Consider the following 19,839-nt stretch of genomic DNA (forward strand, 5'->3'; position numbering starts at 1 on the left):
TCAAAGCTGTTCTGCAGCATGTTAAGTAAGTCCAGCTTGGCTTGCTCTGACTGATAGCACCCATAATCTAGCAGCGCTCTTTTTATGTGCACCTCTGTCTGCTTGCTCTTTAGTCATGTGCCAGCGCCTTGGGTGTCCAAACATGACTGTCTTGTGAACTGATACATCTTAGGGGTTCCTCCAAACATGAGCCTTTGTGATAATGCTGGGCAGTTCTACTCAGCTTGCAGGGCCTAGGCCTGAGGAAATAGGGTGGTGATTATCTCATCAACTTTACACTGTGGATTTCTTAGCACAGTCACGATCTCACTGTGAGCAAGTGCCCCCAGGCTCCCTTTATAGTCAGGGGAGAGAAACATGCACTGCCTGGGTGTGTTTTATCTGACCTATTTCAGATGCCCAAATTAGGATGAGTTGAATCATGTCCTCAACTCCATTGACTAGGAAGAGAGCACAGGGTAACTAACTCACACAGATACTTACATTGTAGACACCTCTGTTCAGTCAATGGCTCTAAACCACTATGTTCCATCTGCTGCTATGACTCTTATTGAGGCTTGGGGGGGACATAACTGGGCTGAGATTAAACTGGTTAGCTTGGGCTGATAGCAGGAGTCTGCTGATGAGGGTTCTGGTGCTGGGAATCTGAGCCTCCTCTCTTCACTGTTCCCTTAAATCGGCTACCTACATCAGTGATTAACTGTGGTGAATTCCATAGTGCTAGTCCTAGAATCATAGAATCTTAGAATGATTTGGGTTGTAAGGGATCTTAAAGATCTTTCAGTTGCACTCCCTGCTGCCACAGGCAGGGACACCTTCCACTAGACCAGGTTGCGCAAAGCCCCTGTGTCCAACCTGGCCTTAAACCCTGCCAGGGATGGGGCAGCCACAGCTTCTCTGGGCAACCTGTGCCAGGGCCTCACCACCCTCACAGGGAAGAACTTCTTCCTCACATCGCATCTAAATCTCCCCTCTGCCATTTTAAAGCCATTCTCCCTTGTCTTATCATGGCATGCACTTGTCAAAAGTCCCTCTCCAGATTTCTTGTAGGCCCCCTTTAGGTATTGGAAGGCTGCTACAGTCTAGTACCTAACCTTGGCCAAGTACATCATTACAGACAGCAACCCTGTAGTTTGGGCATGGGGACTTTACACACAGAAGAGAGATGTAATATTAAAAGCAGCCTTTATGCAGCATTTCAATCATTTTAGTTTCTTCTTTTTGATGTACTATTGATCAAAATAGTGACTTCTTAAATGTACTTACGGGCCACTGTTAGCTGTCCCATCTGGAGTCCAAATCCTAGATAGATCATAAGCAAAACTGGGGCATGCTGGGTGCCAGTGGTGGTTTGGGGGTGCTGACATGTGATAGGGAAGATACTCCTGTAGTACTATCCTAGAAGGTCTGCTACTGTTAGTTGTAGCCATGGCATTATGGAACACCACTTACAAATGTTAAACTAAGAACTTTCTTCCTTCTCCTACCTTTCTTCAACCTCTAATGTCTGTTGTTGTAGTGTGGGATAGATGTGGATATCAAAAGAGGGAATTTACAGTTCTGCTAGTCTTGCTCTGCTGCTTAGTGAGGCAAAGTGTGATGTTTACATCAATAACAGGAACATCTTCTGCCTTTTGTTCCAGGGAAACAGCTTTCAGAGTTTTGATCTGAAACTTGTGTGGGTAGATGAGAACTGCAGGCAGAAATCAGCTCCGGGACTGTAAGTGAAAAATTTCCACTTGGAAATTAAAAAAAAAAAAAGTATTCAACTTGATGGTGAAATGAAGAAAATTACTCAAAATTTTGTCCCATCTCTTTTCTACATAGTGGGATTGGTTCTGGGATATGGGCAATTGCAGCACCTCTCAGATGGGATCACAGCAGCTTGGAATTGGGTTGCTTGCCTTTGCTGACATATTGAAATCAATAATAAAATTGTTTTGTCTCCAGGCTTAGAGAACAAAGATGAGTTAACTAGATGAGTCAACTTCTTGAGAAGGAAAAACTCACTGCAAAAGAACTACTAGTTCCTAAAGAGGAATAGGAAGAGCGGGAACTGTTTAACTGAGGATTTCGTGGTCTGTAATGTCTTTTTCTTCACAGGTATGGACTCCGTATTGTAACCCCAGAAGAAACATTCTTTCTCTCTGCTAAGGACCCGCAGATGAAGGTTAGCCATGGGCAGGGTGTTTCTACTCCACCTGAAATGCAGCACGCTAAGTTTTGAAATAGGGGAATAGTACAGAGGGGATGGCAGCTCTGTAGTAGAGGTCACTACTGAGTGGAAGCTGAAATCCCTTTAAGCGTCAGGATTTTAGCTTCCTGATCAGAAGACAGATTAGTGGGCTCTGTAACTGCTTAAATGCAACTGAGGTGTTTCCTCTTTGATTTTTGTTGGTTTTGTTTTTTTTGTTTTGTTTTGTTTTTTTTAATTTTTATTTATTATTTAAAGCAGAATAATAAGCAATGTGGGGTTTGTTGGTTTGTTGTTGGCTTGGATATTTTTCTCCCTCTGTTGAGCCAATACTGGATTAGATGGCCAGAGGTGGCCTAGACAGTTGATAGTAGATGAAGAATACCCAGGTGCTGGAAGTAATCTGCCCTGGGCAGTAGCGTATGCTACAGTCTCATCAGCATGGTTCTGTGTCAAGGCAAATTAGTGGTGGTGAGAGTCAGGCTTAAATGGCATGGAAGTGTTGTGCATTGGTGCAGTATCCAACTTGTGGAATCCAAGATAACACCCCCTGTTGATGCTGTAGATGGGCCATAACTCACCAGCCGGGGCAGGTGAATGGCACAGAATCAATGGGAACTGAACAGCTTCTTGCAGCTTCTCCTGAAGTATCTCTTGTTGGAAACTATTGCGCTTTCTTCACTTGTTAGTCCAGCATTCTTCTTCCTCTGCCCCCAGGCTGTTTGGCAATGGAAGCTGAACCAGGCTGTCCGCCAGGCGCTGAATGGGAAGCGAGATTTCCCATTGTGGGGCAAGACTGGTGAAGGCACTGGGCCCCCATCCTGCCGCTTCTTCACCTATGTCTTCAAGCTGGAGGGCAAGTTCAAGAGTGCAACCTATGAGGGCGAGTGGCACTGGGGAAAGCCTCACGGCAAGTAAGGAGCCTTTATTGCCCCTTTCCTAAACAAGAACCTGCAAGGACAGTCCTGTCTTTGTGTAGCACTGCCTGGATCTAGTGGTTGTACAGGTAGAGGTATAGATGTCACAGAATGCCTGTGGACATGAGGTGTTCCATCCCATGCTGAGGATCTGGACCATAGACTCTGGACTGGTGATCTCCCAGGGCATGTCAGCCTCTCTAGTTACCACCTTACTTGTTTCCAGAGGGAAATCTGGTATTGAGGACAGATTCAGGTGGCATTTGGGACACATTTGCTTGATTTCAGGGCTTAGTCAAAGCACAAGTCCTAACACATGATCTATTGTATTATAGATGTCTCACTAGTGGTTCATGCAGTAAATTGTAAAGACTGCCCCTAATAATGTGATAATGATCACATAGAAGGAACTGCACTGGTTTATGCCTGTAATTAGGATTTAGACTTGAGCTAATGTTTATTTTCAAGATCTTGGCCTGAGGCATAAAATCTTAACATCATCATTACAACAAAAAAAAAACAACAAAAACCCATCAAAACCTCAGTAAAAAGCCTTTGCTTGTGAAAGAGACGTATTTTTTATCCTGTGCTATCAAAATCTATTTTAACATCCAAATTATTATCAATGGAATTAAACAAACAACAATAAAAAGTCTCAAATGCATTTTTTTTTTTTTTGAGAATATGAGAACTGCTCAGTAAATCCAACTGAAGTTTAAGAGCAAACTCTGCCAAAAGGGAATGGTCTGTAAATCAAAGGTTAAACCTTCCCAACCAAAATCTTTTTGGTATAGGATAGAGTACAGTCTCTGTTTTTTGGGAAAACATGAAATATAAGCAACCTCTTCAGACACAAAAACATCCTGGTTTGAAAGATTTATACTTCCTGAGTTTTACACAGTTTGTTTATAGTTATTATTGAAGCAAAAAGGGTTTAGTGACTTGGTTTGAGAGAGACTTAAAATAATGAGAGTATCCCAAATCAAAAGCTTAATCCTGAATCTTCTATGGAAAAGGTTGTGCCTTGCCCCAGAATAGCATCAAATAGGTGTTTAGAGGAGAGCTATGCCTGACTCAGTCCTTTACAGCATCCCCACTTCCCCAGCACCTGCACTCCTATTAGAGATCTGAAAACCACTGTGTGCAGACACAGAGGGACAAGGACCTCTCCTAGCATTTTGTGTCCCTCTGTTTTAGGGTTGGGGGAATGGAATTAATATCTCTGCTGCTTCAGATTAAGACACTTGTCTGGGACATCCCAGCAAATCTGTGACAGAATTAAGTGATTTCAGGTGCTTTTAATACCTGAGGTTTTAATTGCTGAATTTCTAAGCCTTCTTTCCCACTCCTGAAACTACTCTTCTAGGTGACTTGCTACTAATAAAAGGTTACAGATCAGCAAAGCTGGCCTTGATGGCTTGTCTACCTCCAAGGAGAGGCTGGCATGGCAAAGCCTATAAGCAGAAAGCTGTAGCAATGTGAATCAGGGCTCTTCAACAAAAACATCAGCATTTTTCACTGATCTGTCCCAGAACTGATGACCTGGTGCAAAAGAGGGAGATACTCCCAATGAGAAATAGCTTAATCCATCCCTGTGGCTGAAGCAGGCATTCTCTCTGGCTTTGTCAGTGCTCATACTAGGAAAGCTAAAGGAGATACATTTAAAATCCATTTAAAATTAGTCTGACCCTTTCCCTCTAAATATCAGAGAAAGACCCAGTCTCACGTGGGTGTACTTAAAGCAGCAACCTCGGTGAAAGTCAAACAAATGTGTCATGGTTTTGGTACTGCACAATCTTCTGTAGTCTCCGTTTGGAGAATGTGTAGGGAGCAGATTGTGTCTGAGGTGATGCAAGAATTAAAACAGTGAGTGGGTGTAGGTGGGGTGGAAGACTGGAAGGGAGGTAATTTGGCCATCACATTGACCGTTCCAGTCTCGTTTTGCATCGTTACCTTGTGTAGTCATTCCTGCAACCCCACAAACAAAACAGATAGATAGGATCCTTTTAGGCCAGTGCTTGTCTCTTTTGTTTTCATAGCACTTAATACAATGAATTTCTGGACTGTGGTGTCATTATGCTGTCTGAGGATGTGCCATGTTGGAACTTCAGCTGGCTTCATCACATGCTGCACTACAATTACAAAAGGGCCACGTGCAAGGTCCTAAATGGATGACCCAGCAACTCTACAAAATCTTTTTGAGATTAGAGATTAGAGAACTCAGAAGCTGATTCTCTCCACTCATGCCAGGGCATGAAAACATTGAGGTATTAAATCCTTACAGTGCAAACCAGGTCCCAGAGGTGCCTGGAGAACTTCTGTGTCTCTCTCCCCTGAGAAAGTGTTTTGGTGTTAGCCACTTTGAAGTTGCTTCTTGATACCTTATGTTGCAGCTGTGAGTGTTGCCGGTGATGTCCCTTGTATAACGCTTGCTTTGAATTGCAGGGGGACACTGAAGTGGCGCGATGGACGCAACCATGTTGGAGATTTCAAAGAGGGCTTGGAGCATGGGTAAGCTTGGAAAACCAGGGAGTTTCTTGCTTTCAAAATAGGCTGAGAAATGGCTGCTCCCAGGGGTACAGGGACACTGGTGTCTTGTAGGAGGACTCTATTTACTGTTACAGACCAATTCATCTGACCTATTCTAGACACCTAACTTAACCTAAGGTGAGAACATTGACAGTGACCACAGTAAAAGAATTGTGGGAAGATGACCAATTCAGATGCAGATATTTCCATTCAGCTGGATGAACCTGACCCCTGATCCCTAAATCTAGTTGAATTTATTCATATGAAATGCTTCAAAAAATCTATTTTTAGATATCTAAAAAAAGCTCTTTTAAAGAAGAATATTTGGGACAAAGAAAATGTACCATGAAATACCAATATTAGTTTTCTAAATTTTGTAAAAAGAAAGACTTTTAGATCTCTCATTTTTACATGAGTTCAGAATAGGTTAGGCTTTTAAAGGGAAAAATCCAAATACTTTGTGTCAGGATTAAGAAAACATTTTGTTTGGACCCAAGCAATTGCTTTTGTAGTCTAACTCAGCACCTAAAATGGGGAAGGGGTAGAGAGGGGAAAAAACCAACAACATTGAACGTGGCTCTATAGAAGAAACGATAAGAGACTGTGATTGAAGCTTACAAGGAGATGAGCTTGTCCGTGGACAGAGTTCATCGACACCTAGAAATAGTGTCAGGGGTAGAGCTGATCCTAACCATGTAAATCAGCCTGGGAATCTGGAAAGTCCTTAGCTTTTAATCTTCATCCAGTACAACAGATCTGACTTTTGTTATGCTAACCTCTGCCATATGCATCTTGTAGGTTTGGAATATGTCTTGTCCCACGCCGATCTGAAGACCGGTATGACTGTTATAAGTGTCACTGGTACAAGGGAAAGATGAGAGGCTATGGAATCTGTGAGTAAGTAAAACCCAAAGACAGAATCTGGGCAAAAAGGGGACTCCATGTATTTTAAGGGTGAAATGTTCCCACCTCACTGTGGAAGGCTCAGTCACAGTGTAAAACCCAGGGTAATTCAGATGGCAGAAGCTTTTGCTTTGGAGATGGGCAGAGTATGGCTTCTTCACAAGCCTTGAGTCTCCTGGACATCAGAATAGTAAGAGCTTTTCTGCAAGCTGTGACTGTTGTAACTACCTGATGTAGCATCCTCTGCGCGCTTTATGTGAGGATATAATTTTGTATTCATGCTTGAGATTGCAGAGCAGGGAGAGCATGGTGTGCCATCAGCCCTGAACAGTGCATAGCTCACTCTGTGTCCCCTGGCCATGCTGCCTGAATTAAACCTTGTGTAGACTAGGTTCCTTAATGATGAATGGGGTTGTTGGTCTGGGAGTTACAACTTACACTGAGATACTGAAGGGGTTTGGTTCCTTCAGCTGGCTCACTCAAATTCTGAGCTTAAACCCAGAGCTTAACTTAACAAATAGAGTCTGAGATTTTCTTATTTGCTCATCAAAATGCTTCTGGAAACATTGTACACCTGTGTTTCAAAGTGCTGCTGGGAATTTGAATGGAGCCTGGTATCTACTGTGGGCACATGGTGCTGTCCCAGTCTTACCCACCACCTACCTTCCATTTAGAAAGCTAGAAATGGCAGTGGAGGCCTGCCCAGGTTGTAGGTATAAACTGGTTTCATTTGCAGCATAGGGGATAAGTGGATAGGACCAGCGTGATCTGTTTATCTAGCAGTGAGCACAACAGTATCCCCATCTTTGCTTAGGTCACATGTGGCTTGTGGCCAAATGGGTTGGCCAGTGTGAAGACTGGACTACTTGCTGTTACTGCATGCTTTTACCCCTGCTTTCATTGCACCAAGTGTGACAGAGGAAAGCACACAGCCCAGCTTTCCAGCTGCTGACTGTGGGATAGGCCATGTTTCTTCCTGCAAGCTGCATGTTCTGCTCCTTATTTATAAATCAAACTCAGAAATGCAGAAATCCGTGGGGAACTTGGAGCCATCTGAGCAGAGTTGTGCCCGTATATCTGGTGTCAAGTGTAAGAGCATGTTCATAATTACACAACAGCTCTGCTTAGCATGTTTTTGCTGTTGCAGCAGTGAAGATCTGCTGGCCAACATGGGCAGGGCTCAGAGAAGCTCTTCTCAGCAGGATGATCCCAAGAAAAGGGGTGGTTGGCAAGCAAAGAAAGGGGAAGGCAAATCTGGCTTCCTGCTTGATTGTAGAATCAAGGGATTCCTGCTTCCAGGGGTGGGGCATCCACAACTTCTTTTGGCAACCTGTTCCAATGTCTCACCACCCTCGCAGTGAAGAACTTCCTCTTCATATCTCATTTAAATCCCTCCTATTTCAGCTTAAAGCTATTCCTCCTTGTCCTATCACCTACATGCCTTTCTTGATCTGATCTGCTCCAACCCTGGATTAACCAGTGGTCACCATGACTTGGCTGGTGAGAGGCCAAGGACTGAGTAGCCTCTCCTAGATAACTGGAAGCCTAAGTGTTTTGTCCTTGGATGATATTACTGTGGAGTGATTAGCTTGGGTGGTGCATATTCCTAATAGTAAACAACTACCAGCTCCAGAGCTGTCAGTCAGATATTTAGAATATTTAGCCAGCAGATGAGTCTAATCTACTCACTTTCCTGGCTTCCTACTCCAATAGTAGCTATCAAACAGTCACTGTCTTAACTTCTGTCTATCTGTCTCCATGCAGGTATGGGAATGATATGGTCTACAAAGGTTACTTCAAAGACAATGTGCGTCAAGGGTTTGGGATACTGGAAAACTGCTCAGCTGAGCATCCATTTAAGTACACAGGACAGTGGGAAAATGACAAGAAGAATGGATATGGAGTCTGGGAAGACAAAGATAGGTAAAGGTGGTATGGATCAGAGCAGGCTTTAGGGGCCTGACAGATTTTGCCCCTCTATTGGCAGGGCTAAAACCTCATGTTTTGATGAGGAGACTTGGGGATGAAGGGGTGATGTGTTCAACCTTTGCTATAAGGCTTCAGCTCCTGGGAAAGTATTATATGAATTGAGTTTGTGCAGTACATCTGGCACTTGTGCTGCATGGAGCATTATATCAGGCAAAACTAGCACCAGTAAGTTAAACATCAAATTGACTTAAGATCTAAGAAAACAGGGGAAAAAATATTTTGTTTTCCATTGCATTCCAGAGGAGAGAGATACATAGGGACATGGCTCGATGATCACAAACATGGTCAAGGCATTGTAGTAACCCAGTCGGGTGTCTGCTATCAGAGGACGTTTCATGCTGATAAAATGGTGGTGAGTACATACTTTCAGTAGACTCTCTAAATTAGTGGAATGTGGAATTCCCCATCAAGGGCAAGATAAAGGTTTCACATCGTAATTAATCTTTGAGGGAAAATGCAAAGCAGGAAAATGCAAAGCAAGAAAATGTAAGCAGTGATGTTTTACCATGAAAATGTTTTTGAAGAACAAGACCTAGATTAAGTCTTGTTTCTTATCACTTTCCTGAGGCGCAGGTAGGAGCTAGATGTGGGACTGCTGCTTCTCCTTGCTCAACCTAAGACCCCTTATAGGTCTGGCTTTTAAACTGACCATCAGGTCAGAATTGCAGACCAGAACTCCTATATGAACTGCTGCACAGTTATATATGATAATACATCTGTCTTGGAGATCGTTAAGTCTTTACCTTTCCAGTGTGAGCTTACCTATAACAAGTTGGCTGTCCAGTTCATTGAAAGTTTAGATGTTGGTAGGGAAAGCAGAAGGGATTGGCAGCACTAGAGTTGGCTTGGAAGTAAAAATATTTCTTCTAATGAAAAATACACGCTTAAAAAAACAAACAACCCCTTCCCCACTCACCAAACTAGGACAAAATGTTTAGCATGGAAACTTTGTCGGAAGGACTTCCCATAAAACCTCCATCTGTGGGGAACCAAAATAAAGCTGTCTTTTGGTTTGCCAGCTGCCAAAGACTCCTTTAACTTCACAAGGCTTCCGGGTGGGGAGCAATCACTTCAATTTTCCTAGTGGAAAATTGGTATGGCCAAAAAGCTTCCCTTGGAAACCTTTTATTTTTGCCAGAAAGGGTGCTTTCCATCAAGAAAATCATTCCAACGGAAAATGTGTTACAGCTCTAAAAGTGACCACATTTTCTGGCTGGTATTGGTACGTGTAAACCTTCGGGCCCAAACCGTGGACTAAGCCCCAACAAGAAGAATCTTTCCTCACTCATATAAACTGTCCTGTGTCTATTCTGCATCTTGGTGCTCCTTCTCTGAAACGTGTGCTACTGTAGGCAGCCATGGGAGTTTGGGAGGTAATAGAGCAAGTCATTTAATGCTTAGAAGGAGCTCATTAAAGTCCTGTTGACTGCACAGCAAGGGACAAAGCTAATTCTACATAGCAGCTGCCTTCCTCTTTTCTCTTAATCATTTTGCAACGAATGATACAAATGGCTACAACCACCTAAAAGTCATAAGATCGGAAGGACCATGACTTTGACCCATATGACAATTCCTGATGACCATTCTTAGTACAGGAGCCTGCCTTTTGTTCCTTCTTCTACAGAAATGAATGCAATAGTAGTGTTGTTAAAAACCTCCTGACTATTCTGGAACTTCTCTGTGCAGTAATTCCTAATGGGTTATATCTACAGCACCTCCCATGATTTTGTCTTGAGCATTGCGATGTATGTTGGGCTTCCAAAAAGGTTCTCAGAGTCTACAGCCCATAAACAGTCCAAGCCAGTGGCTCTTTTTAGCTGAATGTAAGCAGATAGGAAATTAGTGTCATTAATACACTACTTCTGCTTTGAAATGAAGGGCTCTGGGATTCTGCTCTTGGAGGATGACTACGTCTACGAAGGGAACTTCACAGAAGATCTAACGTTTGTTGGAAAGGTGAGCATGCCCTTCATCTCAGCCTTTCTATACAGTAGCATGCTTTCCAGAGGGCTGAGGGATTAATCTTCGAAGTTCACACTGTCCTATACAAAAAAAAAATTCCCTCTTTTTTTTTCTTCCCCCCCCCCCCCCCCCGTTATTAGTCTCATTCACAGAAGGAAGGCTGCAGCTGAGAGACTTCCAGTAGCTGCAGGCTTTGCGCATTGTTTTGTTTTTTACAGTTGTTTACATTGGGGGTTTTGGTTGTTTTGCTGTTGTTTTTTTTTTTTTTGGGGGGGGGGGGTGTTTTCTTTTTTGGTGGGGTATTTTTGGCTGTGCTTTGCAGCTGTAGTTGTGACGCTTTTGTATTCTTAAAACAAATATTTTAGCCTTTGTAGTGATTGGGAACACAGAAAATGTTGCATAAACCAAATGGAGTTGCAGTACCAGCACTAGAATGACGTAACTGAGATGTTAACATGGCTGAGGGACCTTGGAAGCTTAATTTTGCAATCTGGACACTGCATTGACATGTTCAGTGTTTTGTGGTTGATCTTTAACAGAAATATCTGGTCAAAGTGTTCATAAGGTGCCCTGCTCCAGGAAAAACCAGCCCTCCAGCTTGTTACAGGAATCAATGATGAGTCTGACAGGAAGTGTGTGGTTATATCAGAACTGAGCGGATGTCAAAACAGACACTTAGTAATGACTGCAAATGAGCCCTGTCATTTACTGACTTGTCATGGGAGGAAAAGGTGTTATCATCTTCTTCAGCCAGAAGACTTGGGGTGGATTTTGCGGAGACTGATTATATTGCTTAGCTACTTCCTCCAAGATGAATGTTTAGTTTTAGTGGTTAGTGTAGAAAAATCTGTTCTTTATCTAAAGATGGAGTGCCTCCTGCTATTAGCAATGAGGATTTTAGGCTTGAGTTCAAAGCCAGACTAGTTACAATATTGTTTGGATTTGGATTTGCTATAATTAACCTCTAAACCTCTAACTTTGAGTCAAGCTACTGCATGTCTTCTGTATTTGCCTCAGGGAATTTCAGGTTTGTCTTATAGCAGCAAACACTTTCAAAGTGTTTATGGTGAATATCATATGAAGCCCCTACCTGTGAGGCCAAACATGCTTGTGACTTTAACAAGCAGAGGAAAAACGGAAGAAATAAAAGTTTTCGTGTGTTCACTCTAAGTTAGAAATAGCTATTGTCAAATTTAAGCCAGAAAACTTTATAACTCAAAGAAGATATTGGCTGTTTGTAAACCATAACCCAAATATTTTACTTTGTGACTGTGGTGGTCTTTCCCCTTCAGAATCCTACATATGTCATTCAATAGTGAGGACCTGTTTTCTCCAGTGACAGCCATCTTAATGACACTATTGCTTTGGATGTTAAATTCTGCACCTCTGTCCTGGAAGTTGTTCTGAGTCATCGTTTCAGGAGCTGGCTCTGTAGAAAAGAGAATCTGCGATCTCAGTTCAGCTTGTTTCCTCTCTCTAATGAGATGTTGGCAGAATAACCTTTTCTCTCCATTGCAGGGAAAGCTGTCATTTGCCAATGGCTTCATTTTGGAGGGAACCTTTACTAACAAATTGGGCCAAGGCCTTCAGACGCACGGCATCCTGAACACGTCAAATGAGCAGCTGGATGACCGGATAACCAAAGCGTGAGCAACAAGAGCTTACTTCTTGGGTCATGGCTTGTGTTTTGACTCTACCTAGAAAAGTACTGGATCAGTCCCTACACGGATCAAGGCAGTCCTTGCTGAAAAAAGGACATGGATCCGTTGTAGCAAGGCCAGAGGAAGGCCATGAAGATGCTCTGAGGGCTGGAGCACTTCTGCTATGGAGACAGGCTGAGAGAGCTCTGCCTGTTCAGCCTAGAGAAAAGAAGGCTCCAGGGAGACCATAGAGCAGACTTTGAGTACCTAAAAGGGTCATATAAGAAAGATGGTGTCATGGTTTAATCAGGATAGACATTTTAGTAGGGCCTGTAGTGATAGGACAAGGAAGAATTACTTCAAACTGACAGAGGCGAGATTTGGATTAGGTATTAGAAAGAAGCTCTTCGGTGTGAGGGTGGTGAGGCCCTGGCACAGGTTGCCCAGAGAAGCCATGGCTCCCCCGTCCCTGGCAGTGTTCAAGGCCAGGTTGGATGGGGCTTTGAGCAACCTGGTCTAGTGGAAGGTGTCCCTGCCCTTGGCAGGGGGGTTGGAACTGGATGAGTTCCCTTTGAACGGAAACCTTTCTATGATGATGATCTAAAAACTAGTTTATATGCAGCTAAAGAAGGAGAGAGCACAGTTTGTTATTTAATGTTAATGCCACATGGGAAGCAGAAAACAAACGCTCTACTCCCATCCTGCCACCATCCACCCAGAGATACTCCCATCCTCAGACTGGATAGAGTTTTGGAGGCTTAACATTTTCAGTGATTGGTACATGTGTGTGCATGCACACATTTGCCCAGGTTGGGTTGCCCAAGGAAGTTGTGAATGCTCCATCCTTGGCAGTGTTCAAGTCCAGGTTGGACAGAGCCTTGGGTAACATGGTTTAGTGTGAGGTGTCCCTGCCCTTGGCAGGGGCATAGGAACTAGATGATCTTAAGGTCCTTTCCAACCCTAACTATTCTATGATTCTGTGTATACAGACAAATGGGTCTGAAGCTATACAGAAAAAAGCTGGGCTGCTAAAATGCATCACTTGCTCCTTTCCTGTCCTTCTGTGCAACTACATGGATATTATTACCACCTGATATTGTAGAGGTGGGAAAAATAAAAATAAAAAAAAGATGTGAAGCACAGCACTGGAAGCTCTGAAGAGCTTGAATTGGGTAGTGCTCTACTTAGAGGAAGGCTGTGGTGCCAGGATCAGAGCTTCATGGGGCAATGATGCTGCTTTGGCAGGCAACAGTGCAAATGCAGGGCAGGAGTAACTGATCTGAAGCCATCTGGCCACATCTTCTGATATAGACTCTTATCCTCAGGACTGAACCCTGCAAAGGGATGCTCTGGTTACCAGGCTATAGGGCTTGGGTTTAGTCAGTTTAACCAAAATGAGGGAGTTGCAGTGGGAAAGGCAGGTGCTGTCCTCTGAGGTTAATTCCTCTCATAAAACCCAGTTCAGTTTCTTCATTGTTTCCTGTGCTTTTCAGGCAGCAACAGCTACTGGTTGTGGTCGCTCAGCTGTTTTATTGCTGTAAGTCTTCAGGCTTTCAGCTGAGATTATAGTCTATATTTAGAATGATCCACAAGTGGAGCAGAAAGCCTGTGATCAATTCACCTCAATTCACCTGCAAAGATTCAGATTACTGATGTTCCACATTCCACCAGGACTTTTCCTTCACCCAAAGTATCTTGTTGTTAGGACAATAGACTTGAGTTGCTTTTTGTTGAATTTTTTTTTTTTTTCTTCAGTTAGGCACTGCCATCTTCACAGCTTCAATAATTACTGTGTTAAAACTGGATTCTGGAGAACCTTCCATATTTGAAGGTGAAGTCTGAAATAATTGAGGAGGGAGGCAGAAAAGCCTAATGCCACATTGTATTTTGCAGTCAGCTGGGCCTCGAAGAATTCCCTGTGGAGAAGAGGTGGAAGGGAATCTATGACCAGTTCCTGGAGTTCATCCACTCTGGCTGCAAAGAAGAAACAGAGGAGTCTTTCATGGGGTTCCACATACAAACAAGCAAGGAGCTGCGGAAGTCTCAGGAGTACCTCTTTTGCCAAAGGTATGAGTATTGCATGCCTTTATTGCAACAGAAGAGCCCATTTGTATAGAGAGGATGGTGGTTTACATTAGGGTCTGCCATGTGTTAAAGTCACGAACCCAAGTGTTATCCATTTGTTCCTGCCTATGAGACAGGAGGATGAATTTTATGCCTGAATTTAAGGTTGTGCTATTGAGATGCATTCTTATACACGAAAATTTGGATGGGATTAATTTGATTAAATGTATGCATCTGCATGTGACTCAGTCATCACTGGCTCCTCTTGTATTTGAGGGAAACCTAGCTGACATCATAAGCTGATCCAGAGTAAACCCATCTCTCCTTAACAAAATACCTAAAATAGATCTGACAAGCATGTGCAGGATGCAACTCAGGCTGGTTGTAAGGTGAGATGAAATTGAATTTAGAGAATCACAGGTATCATAAGCCAGTCGAGCAATTCCACTGAAAAAGATAGGGAAAAGATTAATTTCTAATAGTCTTATTGCCCCCTTGGAATCCACCCACAATACCAATTTGGATTTATCCCAGTGCTTCATTGTGTGTTTTTTCCTTCCTCAACTCTCATCTTTTCAGGGGGACTGAGGACGTATCCTGGAAGACAGAAGATATTCTTGAAGAGGTTGTCCAGCACCAGGGGCTGGAGTCACTACCGAGTTATTTGGAGAAGGTAAAGTTTTAAGCCATAGTGATCCATGTCTGTCCCCTAGACCACGGACATGGGTCGTAGCAATTTTCTGTTGCTTTCTGTTAGCACATGTAACTTTGCCAGTGATTTCAAGAATCTTCTCTAAATTAAGTGTGAATATTTATGTTTGTGAAGAGGAGGGTTGTTCTTCATGCTTTTTGCACACTCATTTTATGTACAGTTATGCAGGCCAGGAAGTGATAATTAAGCTTCACTCTTGGTTCTCAAACTGTGCCAGGGAATAACCAGGAGCTTGAAATGATAAATAACTTCCATGAACTCTCAGTGATTGTTTTTCACTCAAATAGCCTTTCCCCGAAGCACCCTTTGCTCTCTCTTATCTCACCAGAACAGCAATTCTACTAAGTGTATTTCTGCCAGATAATGGGAAGAGAATGAGCTTGTGCCAACAAAAATAGACTAAAATTATAGTTGATTACTTCTAGGCTTGTTCTTCTTCCCTGAAAAGAGAAGATTGAGTGGCCTTTCCATGTTATCCTCTACTACTGGCAAGGGCTGACTTGCAAAATTTAATTTTCCTCTATCATGCAGGCATTGAAGTCTTCCCTACACCCACTGGGAAAGCTGCTGAAGGCCTTGACAATAGCTTTTCAGGCAACGTATTCTGGGATTGGGGCCAACAAACACTTGCTGACTATGGCACAAGAGGAAATCAAGTACTACGCAAAGAAAATATGGGAGTTTTACCAGTAAGTCAAGCACATTGAGTCCTTCCAATGGGTATGAGCATAAAGGGCTTTGCAGTGTAGGCCACTGGGGTAACTTTTTCAGGCGACAGGTTTGCTTTATTTTGCAGCATATTTCTTGGGAAAGTTGCTCCATAATGGTGCTATATAAAGAGTTATTTGCAATAACTGAGGTCATATGGACCTAGAAAACCTTTATTATCCTCATTGCTCAGTACATGACCCAGGGGCTTTAATGTTACAAAATCTCACTGAGTTATAGCAGCTCAATGAGCTGTTGCTCACAAGAAGGCTTAATTTAGATAAGCACAAATATGAGCAAGAAACCACACTAAGTAATGAGGGCAGCAAAGTATATAAGAGCAGACAACAGTGGTGTTCAATGTATCTGAATAAAAAAAACAGCATAAGCTTAACATGCCTCAACTCAATGAGAGTTAACATGCAGTGTAAGCACATTGTTGAGGCTTGGCTGGTGTGGGTAGTGACTCTAAAATGAGGTTGCTCATTGTGTGGTTGTGCTTTTGGGTAATTAAAGATTGGATCAAATGCTTGATTGGTTTCTGTTGCTGTTTGAGCATCATTTGGGAGAAGATACGAGAAATGCCACAGTAGGCAGAGGTGAAGAACTCTGCCTCTAGCTGCACTCACGGTGGTATTGCCTTTAAAATAAGAGGTTGGATAAAAGCTCTGTCATTATCAGTGTAGCCTTGTGTGCTTGAGGAAGACTGCCAGCTTCCTCAGGCATGAGGGGTTGTCTGTCCTGGAGCAGTCTGAGAACAGCAGCGCAGCTGATGGGAACAAGTCAGATTTGGTTCAGTTCATCTGAACTACGTTCATGAACAGTGCATCAGGTCTGACAACCTGAGTATTGGTTCATGTGAAGGTGCTTCTGAACTCAATGCAGACCTTGGAAGGCTTGCTTCATGTCTCAAGACCTTTCACATGCAGGGTGGGGAGGGAGACCTACCTTGCTCTGCTGTGCCCTTGGCTAAGTTTCCTAGGCTAATATTGCTACACCAAGAAAGACAACCTTTCCCTAATCCTCATTTTAAGATGATGAAGTTTTGGCTTGGCAATATCAAGACAAACCCAAGCCACTTTTTCAGAGTATGAACATCCTCCAGTGTTCATAGATGGATTAAAGAATTGGTTGGTATGGCAGGTCCTGAAACCTCATGTCCTACCCTTGAGTAGGAATACAAAGAGATGGTGCTCAAAACACAGGATCTTCAGAATGACCATCCTACTCTTCAGAAGCCATGGAGATTTTTAAATGCTTAGTCATTCCTGGAAGCTTCTGTTGGGAATGAACGAAGCCCTCAAATAATGAAACAACACTGCAAGGATTACAGAGAACTTTACTAACAGCTCACTTGATGTTGGGACAGCTGAGCTCCTCACTTGTGAATGGCAAATTACACTTTAAAAAATGAGGGAGGGAACCAAACCTCAGTTTACAGAACCTCAGTTCTGCTGCTCTTATAGGGGTTTGCTCCACCTGGCACTGGAACAGAAAGGCCAACTGCCTGCAAAGCATGTGGAAGAGGATATAAGGTATGTATCACTACTGGTTGTTTAATTTTAAGATGCTTGGACAAATGGGGTGTCTTCTAAAATACAGTAAGTGTTGAACTGATTATATTTGTCCATTTGGGTCAGGTTTAGTGTCCACACTTCTCTCTGATTGCAAAGCTTTCAGTAGTTATACTTGAAGCATAAGCACAATTTATTCATGTTCTGCAGCAGAATAGTGGTGAGTTGGAGGGGTGTGTGGTACACAGCCTGGCAAGATTACCCACACCAGCTACTGTGCAGCAGCATGGCTGTGTATGAGAGAGCAGTCCCAGCGCTACCATGTGCTTTGCATTAGTCACAGAAACTTGTTCAGGATGGTGACTTCCATATCAGAACTGAGAGAAAAGGCAGGCCTGGAAGTAGGGAGTACAGCATGGGAAATGTGGAAAAGGAGGTAGAAGACAAAATTCCTAGAATAATAAGGTAGGAATAATTGTGGGAGCCCCAGGTTTATGTTTTTTGTGGGTGAGAAGAAGCATCTCTGTCCAGCTGTCCCCATTTTGTTTGGATTTCTCTTTGCTGTAATCTGGAGCCATCCATGTGGGCTGAATGAAACCAGGAGACTGGTGGAATGGTAAGGAGCTAGAAAAAGGCTTTATCTGAATTTATTTGGATTTTGTCCCTTAAGAAATAATAGGTCCTCTACTGAAACAGCTCAGAAAGAACAGCTTGGCATAGGTCTCTAGTGCTCCAGGTTTCTTTGTGATTGAAGAAACAGTGGAGAAATCGTTACCCATCCTATCCTACAGCATAAAATACACTTGCCTCTCCAGCTTGTGGGCACAAGCATGAAGGTGTTGTATAGGTCATTACTGTCCAACTGTGACATTGAACAAAAAGGTGGAAGAAGGCTGGGAGAACAAGAGGAACACCTTGCGGGGTCAGAAGCTGTCTCTTCTGCTGTGTGCCATGGGGCTTTTGGTCATATCAAGGTTAGAGGTCTCACTGTAGGACTCTGCTTTTCTCTGCCACAGTGATCAGAAGGCATGCAGCATGGTCCTGCCACTGATCTTGCCCTGCTTCTACCCTGAGCTTTTCATGCTCTACATGCTCTATCATGAAAGAGAAGATGACCTCTACTGCCAAGGGATTATGGATCTAAGTCTGTTTCCTGACATTAAGCTGCTAGAGTTTCTGGATGTGCAGAAGTAAGTGAAGTTTCTTCATACAGGAATGTAACCCCATGATACCAGCTGGGAAAGTAGCAGCCAGGGAAACCTCTGACAGGACAGGAGGAAAGGACATACAACCTTTTCCTGGGTCCATCATTGGCTGTAGCATGGAAGTTTTTCCTAGGCTGCCAGAGGAAGTCCTGTCTGGAATGCCTGCAATACCGTCAGGAAGAACAGCTTTGACTAGTGGAAAGCTGCTACTAGCTATAATAATGTTAATTTTGTGTAACAAAAATTGTATCTTCTAGCTTACCAAACAAATGGCTTCCTCCAGCTCAGGACCAATGAAACTGAGTTTATAAAGGTGCCTTAGAAAGGGCTGTAGTCCACCTGATGGCATCTGCCGTAACAATGTAGGGACAGAGTCTCAAGACTGAAAGTCTTGAGGGGAAAAGGCTGTGGAGCCAGATGTTTCCTTCATCCATTCTTGCAGCTAGGTCCCTCTTTGGAAGTGATACCTGAGGATCAATGACACCACAGACCCAAGAGGCACATGGGCTTTTCTAACACAGCATCATCTGCAGCTCAAGGACTTTGGCAGGGTAACAGGAGACCTGGAGTCTCAATTTGGCAGTTTAATTCAGTCTAGACTCAGTGAGAGGAATTGATTCTAAAAGTGCCAAAACTCTCAACTGATTATTACAGGAGCACCTGTGAGTAAAATGAACCCTGTACTCAGGTGAATGAGTCCAAGTTATTAATTATTCCTGTAGCAGAGTAGAGACAAGCAAACAGCCTCATGCACCTACAAGAGTGCATGAGTAGCATGCGCTTAGCATGCATTTAGTAGTATCACCTTGAATAAGGAGATAAAAGCAGTCAAAATTGACTAAGGGTGAACATATGGAGATTGGCCTTCTAAATCTTTTCTCTGTTATCTCCTTTCAGACACCTCTGGCCTCTGAAAGATCTCACCCTGACAACCAACCAGGTAGGAAATATTGCTAACAGCTAGCTTTGGTGTGTTAGTGAGCTGGCATCAGGCTACATGCTGGCGCTGGCTAATAATGGAGCTTCACCTAAGTAATCACAGGGCAGAAACTGTACTCAGAAATCAGACCTACATGATGTGTGTTGATTAGTTATGATTTGTAGCTACTGTGTATGATTTTCCATGGATGGGAATGTGAGCTCCGAATAAGATTGCTTTGTAATGCTCTACTTGGTGGTGTTTCAAAGACATCTGTGTTCAGAGTGGCACTTCAGACATCTCGGTGTGTTCAGACTAGCATTTACTACAACAGCTTTATTTTGCCCTCTTTTATGGGCAGCAAATGTGTTTATTTTGGGTCCAGTGATGAGGAGCCATGTGGTGGCTTCCCTAAGAGATGCTGTAACAGAGGCACAACTCTTTGTCTCCCTTTCAGAGGAGGTCCCTTATAAAAGACAAGTGTTTCCTGTCTGCCACAGAATGTTTGCAGAAGCTCATGTAAGTCACTGTCCATAACCTCTGACTGATAACCAGGGATTTTCTATTTTCTGAGAAATGCCAT

The 19,839-nt window shown here is 43.2% G+C and overlaps 1 protein-coding gene across 4 annotated transcripts in view; it reads left to right on the forward strand.

Moving 5' to 3' along the window:
• The window catches only part of ALS2CL (ALS2 C-terminal like), a 47,292-nt gene that overhangs the window by 24,556 nt on the left and 2,897 nt on the right, over nucleotides 1-19,839 (forward strand). For all 4 annotated transcript variants that reach the window (XM_061474403.1, XM_061474405.1, XM_061474404.1 and 1 more), the window contains exons 8-23: nucleotides 1,650-1,720; nucleotides 2,104-2,170; nucleotides 2,912-3,108; nucleotides 5,557-5,622; nucleotides 6,439-6,537; nucleotides 8,308-8,466; nucleotides 8,773-8,884; nucleotides 10,411-10,488; nucleotides 12,013-12,140; nucleotides 14,028-14,201; nucleotides 14,778-14,871; nucleotides 15,442-15,599; nucleotides 17,085-17,153; nucleotides 18,149-18,322; nucleotides 19,235-19,277; nucleotides 19,714-19,775. In XM_061474403.1, the coding sequence (XP_061330387.1) occupies nucleotides 1,650-1,720; nucleotides 2,104-2,170; nucleotides 2,912-3,108; nucleotides 5,557-5,622; nucleotides 6,439-6,537; nucleotides 8,308-8,466; nucleotides 8,773-8,884; nucleotides 10,411-10,488; nucleotides 12,013-12,140; nucleotides 14,028-14,201; nucleotides 14,778-14,871; nucleotides 15,442-15,599; nucleotides 17,085-17,153; nucleotides 18,149-18,322; nucleotides 19,235-19,277; nucleotides 19,714-19,775 (1,751 nt within the window). The remainder of the gene's footprint in view (nucleotides 1-1,649; nucleotides 1,721-2,103; nucleotides 2,171-2,911; nucleotides 3,109-5,556; nucleotides 5,623-6,438; nucleotides 6,538-8,307; nucleotides 8,467-8,772; nucleotides 8,885-10,410; nucleotides 10,489-12,012; nucleotides 12,141-14,027; nucleotides 14,202-14,777; nucleotides 14,872-15,441; nucleotides 15,600-17,084; nucleotides 17,154-18,148; nucleotides 18,323-19,234; nucleotides 19,278-19,713; nucleotides 19,776-19,839) is intronic.

The sequence above is a fragment of the Pezoporus flaviventris genome, unplaced genomic scaffold (genome assembly GCF_033815535.1).
Source record: "Pezoporus flaviventris isolate CSIRO_AGI_PZ_B2104156 unplaced genomic scaffold, CSIRO_AGI_Pfla_v1 ptg000079l, whole genome shotgun sequence".
Classification (NCBI taxonomy): Eukaryota; Metazoa; Chordata; class Aves; order Psittaciformes; family Psittacidae; genus Pezoporus; species Pezoporus flaviventris.